Here is a 10,565-nt window from a genome sequence, read left to right as displayed (position 1 = left end):
ATCATGGAGAAAACAGTTTTAGAATAAAATAGCCCAAGGCATTTTAGCTCTGTTGTCTTGTGTTTTTTAAAAGTGAGTTGGGTTTGGGGGACCGTATCCCTGGTGTCCTCTGGTGTCTCTATGGGCCTGGAGCGGTGGTGGGGAGGCAGGAAATCCCAGAGCAGTCTTGGGCTAGTGATGGAGCCCCTGCCTGGCTCTTCGGCTCTACACAAAGGCTGGCTCACAGACGCTCCAGGTCTCCACTCTGGCTCGGCTGTTCCCCGTCCTGTCCGCTTAGGCCTCCCTAATCCGTTCCCAAACACAGTTGCACAGGTCACCAAGGTCACCTCCTTTACCCTGCACTTCCTTCTGTAAGGTACCCCCACCTCGCCCACTTCCTTCACCCAGGCCACTCCTGGAGGGTCAGCCCAACACTACAGCGAGCAAATGGGCAGGGCAGCTGGCCGGGGAGGGAAAAAATGCCTGCAAGTGGGGGCCGAGCGCAGGCTGGGAACCGGCAGGATCAGCCCAGGGGCTCTTCCCGCCGTCGCGGGCCAGCAAGACCTGGCAGGGAGGCCAGAGAGAGGACGCCGCCGGACCACCCAGGGACGTTCCCGACATTCCTGGGCAATCGGGGGGCCCCTCAGAGGGAACGCGGGCAGAGGACGTGACAGGTACAACCCCAATTCCGGTGAAAACGGCCAGAACCAAGAGTCCACCTCTCCGAGTACGGGCGGGCGGGGCTTCCCTTGTGAAAGATCGTATTTCACCGACCGCCCTCGCGCCTTGGTCACGCTCGAACGTCCCTGATGCCGCGCGGGACAGCGTGTTCCCCGCATCTTCCCAGTAGTATAACACTAAAGGAGCGTCTTAAAATCGATGACACCTTAGATTCGAAGAAATACGGTAGCGCCGAAAACGTACTGTCCCCCTGGAGCCCGTGCACCGGCCCTAGCGCTCCACCCCGCGCAGTCGCCCCGCCCTTCACGCTCAGTCCCGAGTCGTGCCACGCCCCCTCGCGGCTCGCCACGCGCAGGCGCCACGCCCGTCACGTCCCACCCCGCGCATGCGCGGAGCCGCGGGGTGCGGCCAGGTTGACTCCGACGCGCACCCAGTCCTGCATCGGCGATGGCCGAGTCCGAGCTACAGCTGGTGGCACGGCGGATCCGCAGCTTCCCGGACTTCCCCATCCCGGGCGTGCTTTTCAGGTGCGGGAGTGGGCCAGGAGGGCCGGGCCACGTGGGGCTGCGCGGACGGACGGATGGACGGAGCCCGGACACTGGGCGCGGGCGCCTGACCTCGGCCCCGTCTCCTGCGCCCCCGCGACCCGTACGCTGGAACCGCCCTTTGGCTTCTTGCACAACTGCTGACCGAGCTTGCGCCCGCCCTGTACCGGCTTGGCAAGGTCCTGCAGGCCTGTGTAGCTTGGGGAAGACACCTCACCCCCATGTGCCTCGGTTTCACGCTCTGTAGAATGAGCGCATGGTCAGCAGCCCGCCCCACAGGGCCACTGGGAGCCGGGGGCGGCGGGGAGGGGTAAGGCTTTGCCCTCCTCCTGCGGACCTTCTGTTCGGCTCACCAGGCCTACCTCTATGCCCAGGGATATGTCGCCCCTCTTAAAGGACCCCGATTCTTTCCGAGCCTCCATCAGCCTCCTGGCCAGTCACCTGAAGAAAACCCATGACGGCAAGATCGACTACATCGCAGGCAAGCGAGGAGCAGTCTTTCTCTCCGTGGGCGGGTGACCGTCAGGAGCCGTGTCTGGGCCCCAGGCCCCGCTGGTTTCTGCGTGCCCAAGGGCAACTCCGGCTGGCCCGGCTTCGCTGCTGAGCTTCCTCGTGCAGGTGGCTGATCTGCCTGCGCCCCGGGAGTCTCATGGCCAGCCCTTCCTACCCAGGCCTCACCATCACCGAGCCCCTGCTGCGCACCTGGCTTCTGGGTGGGGATTTTAGGGGCGTTGGTGTGGGGCCGTGATTTTTTCTTCTTCAGGAGCAGGGTACACACCCCAGTCTCTGCTAGGGGAGGGCTTGGGGACCTTCAGGGGAACTGGCCTGAGTTGGCTCCAGGCTTGGTGGTGACCCTCCATGTGATTGTAAGATGGGCCTCCCCTCTAACTGCTCGGAAGGGCTACTGCTTCTGGAGCCCACGGAGGCCAAGGAGCTAGCCCCTCCACCCAAGTTCCTGCTCAGGCCCTGGGAGGTGGGTGCCCAAGGGTTTGTTCCTAGAGGGTGTGACCTAATCTGCTGGGCCAAGCTTGTTTTCTCCATTTCCTCTCTACAAGCACGCATAGAACACCTAGTGTATACCAGGGTCTTTGCCAGGTGTGGGGGCTTCAGTAGAGAGGCAGATCAGAGGTCACAGGAAGAGCCAAGGGAGGAGGTGAGGGGGAGAAGGACCAGGTGTCCCTGTTGAGTCTGTCTGTGAGGGAGGGGTCCTACCCCCAGCACCACCCAGTGGGGCAGTTGCAGCTGGGCAGTCAGGCCCTGCCACCCCTGCTGCGGACTTTTGTGGTAGCTCTGCTACCCAAGGGAAGCACCAGCTCTTACCTGAGGGCATGGCCAGGCCATTCCTCCCTCACTTGGCCATGTCCTACAAACGCTTCCTGCCCCTGGCTACACTCCCTGGCTGGGAGGAACCTTCCTTCCTTCCTTCCTTCCTGCAGGGCAGTTGGGATTGTTGGCCATGTTTCCTTCTTGATGAGAAGCCCCTGGGCAGATGCTGCATCTGAAGGACAAGGGGCTGTCCTCATGCATGCACCTCTGTGCCGGCTCTGCTGAGCATCCCCCACGTCATAAGCAGCCCAGTGTAGGGAGGAGAGGACCCTGAGGTTTGCAGGGAGGCCAGGTGACTTGCCCAATGTTTCACAGCCAACAGGCAGCCATGTGGGCCTGACCTGGGCCTTGGCTGCACACCCTCGACCTCTGGGTCCCAGCAGTCCCTGCGCATGGGGGATGCTCAGCAGACATGGGCTACATAGACAGATGGCAGCCGTCTCCAGCTGGAGCCAGCAAGGCCAGGGGCCACTTGGAATAGGCAGCTCTTTGTCCCCATCCAGTGCTGGCCCCAGGGGTCCCCCATGCTGTTGTGCCATGTGGCTGCCACCCAACACCCCAGCTCTCACCCAGGTCTCGACTCCCGCGGCTTCCTGTTCGGCCCCTCCCTGGCCCAGGAGCTCGGTGTAGGCTGTGTGCTCATCCGGAAACGCGGGAAGCTGCCGGGTCCCACCCTGTCCGCCTCATACACACTGGAGTATGGGAAGGTGAGAAGGCAAGCAGCTGTAACTGGGGCTCAGGCACAGGGAGCCCTTTGCTTGGGGAGCCCAAGTTGCACCCCCAAGTCAAGTGGGGCCACGGTGGTTGGAGCAGATGTGGGGACTTTTTCGAGGTAGGGGTGCTCAGCTAGCCAGGAACACAGGGTGGGCCTGGGCCGGGCACCAGGAGGTGAGGACCACCACACTGCCTTCCTCTGCAGGCTGAGCTGGAGATCCAGAGGGATGCCCTGGAGCCAGGCCAGAGGGTGGTCGTGGTGGATGATCTGCTGGCCACCGGTGGTGAGGGGCCAGCTTGACACTGGGGTGCTGGTGGGTATGGGAGCGTGTGCCTTCCCGTACAGAGTGAGGTGGGGCCCCAGCACTCTACAGCCAGACCCTGAATGCTAATGGGGGCTCAAGAGCTGAGGTGCCCTAACCCACCCTCCACCCCACAGGAACCATGCGGGCAGCCTGCGAGCTGCTAGGCCAGCTGCAGGCCAAGGTGCTGGAGTGCGTGAGCCTGATGGAGCTGACCTCACTGAAGGGGCGAGAGAGGCTGGGCACCGTGCCCTTCTTCTCTCTCCTGCAGTACGAATGACCCGGCTGGGAGGCTCCAGCACATTTCCCGCTGAACAGGAAGTGTGGTCGGGGCAGCTGCAGTGACCTCTCTTGGCCACCAGGGGCACTGGATGCCCACCTGGGACTTTTTTTTTCCTAATGATTTCTGCGGTTCAGTGAGTTTCCTGGTGGGTGCAGGCCCTTCCTGTGGGTTCTGGTGTGTCAAGGCCTTGAGCTTGTCCCCTGTGCCAGAGCCCAGACCAGGCCACAGCTGGTTTATTTATACACACAGCAAAACAAGAATAAACAACTTTGTTAAAAGTACCAGCTGCTGTCATCTGTACCTAGGACCTGGGGATGGGGAGATGCACCACCCAGAACCTGAAAGCTCAGTGCCAGGCTCCAGCCCCAGAAACACTGCCGACCCAGATCCTACCATGCCTCCTCACCTCTGCCTGTCTTCCTCTTCTGTGACTTAGACCTCTGAGGGTGGCTTGGCACTAGTAAGAATGCTCAGCACACATTCCGTTACAAATGATTCTGGCCCTCCGTTTCCACCAGAGCCCAGCAGGAGGAGCTGTAGGGCCCATTTTATGGGTGCAGTTAGGCTCCAGAGGATAATGGAAGCAGTGTGAAGTCAGCCAGAAGAGAATAAACGCAATATATGAGTTTCGTTGTTACTGTTAACAAACTACCACAAACTCAGTGGCTTAAATAACACAAATTTATTCTCTTCAGTTCTGGAGGTTAGAAATCTTAACATCAAGGTGTTGGCAAGACCAGTTCTTCCTGGAGGCTTTAGGAATCTGTTTCCTTGCCATTTTCAGCTTCTAGAGGCCACCTGCATTCCTTAGCCATTCCCTTCCTCCATCTTCAAGGCCAGCAGTGTGGCATCTTCAAATATCTCTCTCCTGCCTCCCTCTTCTAAGGCCCCCTGCAATCACACTGCGCCCACTGATATCATCCAGGGTCATCTTCCATCTACCAAGTCCCCACTGCCACATAAGGTCACACATTCCCAGGTCCCAGGATAAGGACAGGAGGGTGTTTGGGATTCTGTCTACCACACTCTGAACCTGTGCTGGCTACAGAGCTGCCCCTGCCCCCAGCCCCACTGCCCCCAACCACCACCAATGATGCTGGAACCTGCCCCAACAGCAGCAAAGACAGCCACCAACGGAAACCAGTTTAATATCAATATGCTGTACACGAGTCCTGAGGGACCCACCACCTAGCTGGTGGGAGATCTTAGGCCAAGCAGCTCAGAACACTCATCTTACCACCCCGCGGGGACACTGAAGAAGGGAGAAAAAGTACATCATGTTAGAAAAGGGGAATAAAACAGGCCTGGCTGTGCCCAGGCATCATCACGTGGCTCACAGCCCCTCCTCAGTGCGAGCTAGGTGGGCCAGTCGCACAGTGAGGCCCGCAAGGTCAGCGGTCTTGTCCAGCTTGAGGTAGGTGTCGGTGCGGATGCGGTGCAGGGTGAGCCAGTTGGGCAGCAGCTCAGCGAGCAGCTGCAGGTGCTGTTCCATGTCCCCTGCAGAGAACATGTGAGAGCATGACCTGGGGCCAGGGGCCACAGGGATGGACTCTCCTGGCCAGCTGTGTAACCTCAGCCGAACCCCACGTCTGTGTACAGATGCGTGATGTGGCAGTGCATCCAGCAGGACTTCCCTGGGCTATGGTGGTTCCAAGCAGAGGCCAGCCACCTTCACACCCCTCCCTCCCAGCCACAGAGTGCCTACACGTACCAAGGCTCATGGCGGTGTGGTAGCTGCCCACCATCCTGGCACAGGCCACCTCCATGGTGAGCGCCGGCTTCCGCTCGGACACGAAGACACCACGCAGCACACGGGCCAGCTCGGGCAGTCGCTCGAGCTGCCGCAGCCGTTGCTCCTGCTCTGGGCGCCGTGTCATCTGTGCCAGCTGCTTCTGTGCCTCCTTGGCCCGGATCTGAGTGGACGCAAAGGGAGGTCAGTGGGCAGCCCCACGCACCCCCAACCACCAGGATTGCCACAACTCACCCGTTCCAGCAGGGCCTGCGACACCCCCTTCAGGGCATTGGGGGCAGCAGGTGGGGTGGCTGGCGGGACTGGGCAGGGGGACCCAGGGCTGCTGGGCTCAGCTGTGCGCAAGGCCAGGTCATTCAAGGCCTTCTCCATCTGAGGGAGCAATGGGGGAGAGGTCACAAGGAGCCCACACCCCAGCCCCTTGCCTGAGAGCCCTGTGTGTATTTCCAGGCCCTCATTTACCCCCAGCATATTAGCTGCCTGTCTTTGTCAACTGAGGACTGAGAGTGACCAGAATCCAGTGGGCAGTGGCAGCTGGCCAGAGGCCAATGTTTAGCTAGTAGCTGTAGGCACACCCCCTGAACTCCGTGGGCTGTGGACAAATCGAGTACCACCTACCACGTGGGGGCAGGCTGCCCCCCCAGCGCACCAGCGTGGGGCCCACCCAAGCCCTCGAACCACCCCCAGGGCTCCAGCCTCACCCTGGGTGACATTAAGCTTCGGGCTCGGGCCAGCAGCTCCTGGGCAGTCACCAGCTTCTCTGTGGGGGGTGGCCGGGGCAGCTCTGCCGGCTCGATATCAGGCACCTCGTCCACGTTGAAGCACGGGTGCCAACGGGTCAGCTGGTCCTCAGGTACCTCCATGGGAGGGTCCAGGGTGGCCAGAAAGGCCTGTAGGGGGACAAGGGAATGGAAGCCCAGCTGGGTGACCCCTCAGGGCCCAGTGCTCTGGGGTGCCAGGTGCTGAAAAGGCAGAGGCACCTTGGGGCCTAACTCAGGGCCGAGTGGCCTCCCCAGGCACCAGGGGCCGACCCAGAAACTGACTACTCACAGGCAAGCTGTGAGGCTGGCATGGACAATAAAGCAGAGCCAGAGCAGAGCCGGTCAAGGACCGGCCTGGCTGACCCAGGACCTTGGCCTGCCCCCGCTCACCTTGTGATGTTCCTTGACCCGCGCCACCAGGTTCCGGCTAAAGATGTTCCGCCGCTGCAGAAGCCAAGACGCTGTGAGCTGGCGGGCTGCCCCGCTGGCCTCTGCGGAAGAGTCCGGGCCTGAGTAACCCACACTCGCCCAGCTTGGACCAGGCCCCAGGTCTAGGAGCCACAGACGGGGAGCTGGGGCCTGTGTATGCCAGGCCTCCCATTCAGTGTCACAGAGGGAAACCAAGGCTCCAAGGTCCCTCTCCCAGACCTCGATGGGCCAGGCACTCACCCTGGTCCAGCAGTGGCTCGATGGTGAGCTGGTAGTCTGACCTCTTGATGCCATCCTTGAAAGTGGGAATGTTGCGCTCCTGGCGGAAGCGGTAGGAGGCAGGATACACAGTTTTGATCTGACCCACGTTGCGCTCCTCAAAGCGCCTTTAGGTAAGGATGCAAGGGTCAGAAAAAACTGGGCAGGACACCCATCAGACCCCAGGGCTGGGCCGGGCAAGGCCCGCACAGGCCGCTCACCTGTGCATCATGTCCTGGACGCCCTGCTTGACCTTGGCGAAAGTCACAGCCTCAGCGCGGTTATGCAGCATGCCCACGACAGTGTCCATGCTGCGAAACATCTCGGCCAGCACCTGGTATTTGTAGGGCAGGACCAGGCCTGGGACACCAGGCTGGGCCAGGGCGTGGAAGCGCTGGTAGGCGGGCGCCTTCTCCCCACTGTGAGGGATGGGCCTGGTCAGAGGTACCACCCAACCACCCCGGTGCTCAGCACCAGGCATGGTGGCCTGGGGGACTGCCAGGAGCTAAGGCTTGAAAACCACCCGCATGGACGAACCATACTCTACGGTTTACAAAGCCCTCACACCCGTCTCCTAGTTACGAGGAGTATCAGGGAGGGAGAAAGGAAGACCCGGCTTCAAACCCAGCTCTGCTGCCCCGTGACTCCAGGAGGCTCCTAACCCTCCCTGGCCTCAGTTTCCCCGTCTGAAAAAGGAACAAAGATGACAGGCCCAGGGGGGACAAACATGACAATCCATGCAAATGCTCAATGAACACCCACTGACAGTATCTGAAACACACACGCTCAGTAAGGCAGAGATTATCACGCCCCTTTACAGGAGGCTGGGGCCATAGTTGGGGCAGAGATGGCAGGCGGGTGCAGGAGTCAGGCCCCATTGACTGCCTGCCCTGGTGGGAGGACTGGGCCTCCTGCCCTGTCCCCTGCCTGATCGCCCCCTACCTGACCCCCCCCTCAGACCCGCCAGGCTCACCATGGCTCCGCTGGGTGCCCCTCAGGCTCTGGCACACTGGACTTCTTGGCATCCCCCTCCTGGGCATAGGCCCTCAGTGCCTGGACTCGCGCACCCAGCTTCCGTGCCCGCTGCAGGCACGCCTGGAGCTCAGAGACGGTGTCCTTCCTGGGAACCTAGGACAGAGGGCATGTCAGCCTAGCAGCCACCCCACCTCTTGCCAGCTCTATCCTCACCCACCCTCCTCACCTTGTCCCCCTGGGCCACCAGGCAGGGCCGCTGGCCTGATGGGAGGCTGGCCTTCTTTATTTTCTTGCCTGGAGGAGAGCAGGCTGAGGAGCCAGAGGCTACTGAGGAGCTGGGGGTGGGGACCTGGGTGGGGAAGGACCCACAGGGAGCAGGTGCCGAGACCCCGGGCACACCAGCTCTTCGAAAACAGAGCCCCGGTGGAGCCTCAGGTCACTGGGGTTCCGAAGCAGTCCTGTGAATCCAGGCCGCCTGGCCCAAAAACACCTGCTCTTTGCTAAAACCAACTGGTAAGGACAAGGGCAACCCACTGGTCTGTTACCCAGGGCCTGCCCCTAGCCCAGCCTTGCAGCCAGCCAGCATTCTCAGGTCCTGCCCTCCCTGCTCCAACGCACCCATGGCTTCTCTCCAGCCCACTCCAGTCAAAGCCAAAATCCTGACCCTCTCCCCAGCCCCCACTGCCCCTGTCCCTTCCCACTCAGGCCTCAGTTCCCCTCCCCATTTCTCATCTGTCTTCTCCTGACAGGGCCTCAGTTTCCCTTCCATGCCCGTCCCACTGTCGCTTGCCTCCGCCCAGCCTATTTTCCCTCTGTGCTCCACATCCCAATTCGTCCCCTCTGGCTCGGCCTCAGTCCCCCACCCCCTGCTTGCCCCACCTGGACCTCCGGGTCTCCTCCCGCCCGGGCCTCAGTTTCCCCTCCTTCGCCTCCCCCAGACCTCAGTTTCCCCCCGCCTCCTCACCGCGTCGGCAGGCTCCGGGGTGGGCGGCAGTGGCAGCCGCAGCCTCCTGCGCGCGGGTGGCGCAGGCTCATCGTGCGCGGGGTCTGCGGCGGGGCGAGGGCGCTTGCGGCTGCCACCCGGCGGGTCACTCAAGGCGGGAGCCGGAAGGCCGGGCGCCGGCTTCGCAGGGCTGGGAGTGCGCAAGACCTGTTTGGCCCGCGGCAGGCAGGCTGGGGGGCCGCTGCGACGGCGCGCGAAAAAGTCGGTGACGCGGCGCTGCGCCATAGCTGGCTCGGCCAGGGTTCGGACGGAAGTGGCTTTTCGCGCCGCTCTTCGCGCGCTTTTCGCGCCGGCGCCAGGCCCGCCCCGGCCCCGCCCCGGCCCCGCCCCGCTCTAGGCGGAACCTTTAGGGCGTGAGGCGAGGAGATGAAGGGCAAGCGTTGACTTGCCGGGGCGCGTGGCTGAGGCAGAAGGAGCTCCGGCAGCATCGCCAAGTCGGAGCACAGTCAAGGCGCTGGCGGCGTTAAAGGTCTTAACGGGAACCCCACATTCCGCTTTTGTGCAGTCTTCCAAACCCGATGTGTGTTCTGCACTTTACAGTACACCTCCATTGGATGCTAGCTTCTCAGAGTCAGAGTGAAACGCAGCCCTAGCAAAACTGAGGCGCGCTGAGCAGGGAAATACGTACACTGCCTAGTGCTTACAGTTCAATTTAGAAGTAAAACTTGTGCAATTACCGTTCAGCTCCGCGGTAGCACGAGCTGCATTCCCGGGGCGCGCAGCTCCAGACGAGGAGGGAGGGGCTGCGCACTGACCGAGCGGACCGATGGGGTGCAGGGACCGCATCGGGTACAGGGACCCTGGTGAGGGGTGCAAGGACCCCGTGAGGTGCAGGGACCGCAGGAAGGGGTGCACGTACTCTGGGGAGGGAGGGAGGGTACAGGGACCCGGGCAGCCCACGCGCACGGGGAAGGGAGGACAGCTCCTTGGTCGCTCCTCCTGGTCTTACTCAGTCATCCTTACAACTTACGATGACGTGGGCGGCCTCCTTGTAGAGATAAACTGAGGCACAGGGGACTGGGGTAACTTCAAGGTCACCAGCTGGGGAGTGGGGGGACCAGAATCTGAACTCGGGCAGGGAATGCACCTCAAAAAGGGCTGCCTTTCCAAGTGATGGGATGTTCTGGAATTAAACAGTGGTGACCAGTGCACAGCTGAATACTAAAACCACTGAGTCTACACTTTAAAAGGGTGAACTTCACGGTATGTGAATTATATCTCAATACAGCTGTTATTTTAAAAAAGAAAAAGGGAAGTCTGCCTTCAAAATGGAGCCCTAGTGGTGCGGTAGTTAAGAGCTCAGCTGCTAACCAAATGGTCAACAGATTCCACCAGCCGCTCCTTGGGAACCCTATGGGGCAATTCTACTCTGCCCTATAGGGTCGCTATGAGTCAGAATTGACTCAACGTCCTCGGGTTTGGTTTGATTTTGGCCTTCAAAATGGCTGAGATTCATTCTCTGAAAAATAGTTGTCAAGCTTAGGTTACCTGGAAAGTTTGAGAACCTGGTGCTAGAGCCCCTATTCCAGACTGTGCCAGAGATAAACGACATTCCTACC

General features: G+C 61.1%; 2 protein-coding genes across 3 annotated transcripts; one reads left to right on the top strand and one right to left on the bottom strand.

Annotated features, from left to right (window-relative positions):
* Window positions 1–1,057: 1,057 nt before the first annotated feature.
* On the top strand, window positions 1,058–4,215 carry APRT (adenine phosphoribosyltransferase). 2 transcript variants are annotated; one of them, XM_004377762.2, is made up of 5 exons: window positions 1,058–1,187; window positions 1,580–1,686; window positions 3,105–3,238; window positions 3,451–3,529; window positions 3,685–4,215. In XM_004377762.2, the coding sequence occupies exons 1-5, from the start codon at window positions 1,108–1,110 to the stop codon at window positions 3,825–3,827; spliced, it is 543 nt and encodes a 180-aa protein (XP_004377819.1). In that variant the 5' UTR covers window positions 1,058–1,107; the 3' UTR covers window positions 3,828–4,215. The 2 variants fall into 2 exon arrangements, with proteins under 2 accessions (XP_004377819.1, XP_023588282.1); XM_023732514.1 differs by having other exon boundaries at window positions 3,451–3,559; window positions 3,685–3,791.
* Window positions 4,216–5,163: 948 nt separating this feature from the next.
* Window positions 5,164–9,231, bottom strand: CDT1 (chromatin licensing and DNA replication factor 1). The gene is made up of 10 exons (XM_004377761.1): window positions 8,968–9,231; window positions 8,230–8,352; window positions 8,002–8,144; window positions 7,250–7,447; window positions 7,011–7,156; window positions 6,732–6,832; window positions 6,282–6,470; window positions 5,815–5,952; window positions 5,542–5,743; window positions 5,164–5,327 (listed from the first exon to the last, which is right to left on the bottom strand). The coding sequence occupies exons 1-10, from the start codon at window positions 9,229–9,231 to the stop codon at window positions 5,164–5,166; spliced, it is 1,668 nt and encodes a 555-aa protein (XP_004377818.1).
* Between the last annotated feature and the right edge of the window lie 1,334 nt (window positions 9,232–10,565).

This window comes from Trichechus manatus, unplaced genomic scaffold (genome assembly GCF_000243295.1).
Source record: "Trichechus manatus latirostris isolate Lorelei unplaced genomic scaffold, TriManLat1.0 scaffold00053, whole genome shotgun sequence".
NCBI classification, from domain to species: Eukaryota; Metazoa; Chordata; class Mammalia; order Sirenia; family Trichechidae; genus Trichechus; species Trichechus manatus.
Note: the sequence above shows the minus strand (reverse complement) of the source record. Positions and strands in the feature narration are given on the sequence as shown.

Excerpts from the sequence above, each read along its gene's own strand:
- CDT1 (XM_004377761.1), bottom strand. The coding sequence starts at position 9,231 with ATGGCGCAGCGCCGCGTCACCGACTTTTTCGCGCGCCGTCGCAGCGGC. Across the intron at positions 5,953-6,281 it reads GAAGCTTAATGTCACCCAGG|ATGGAGAAGGCCTTGAATGA; the intron begins GTGAGGCTGGAG and ends TTGCTCCCTCAG. Across the intron at positions 5,328-5,541 it reads CCACACCGCCATGAGCCTTG|GGGACATGGAACAGCACCTG; the intron begins GTACGTGTAGGC and ends TGTTCTCTGCAG.
- APRT (XM_004377762.2), top strand. The coding sequence starts at position 1,108 with ATGGCCGAGTCCGAGCTACAGCTGGTGGCACGGCGGATCCGCAGCTTC. Across the intron at positions 1,188-1,579 it reads ATCCCGGGCGTGCTTTTCAG|GGATATGTCGCCCCTCTTAA; the intron begins GTGCGGGAGTGG and ends CTCTATGCCCAG. Across the intron at positions 1,687-3,104 it reads CAAGATCGACTACATCGCAG|GTCTCGACTCCCGCGGCTTC; the intron begins GCAAGCGAGGAG and ends GCTCTCACCCAG.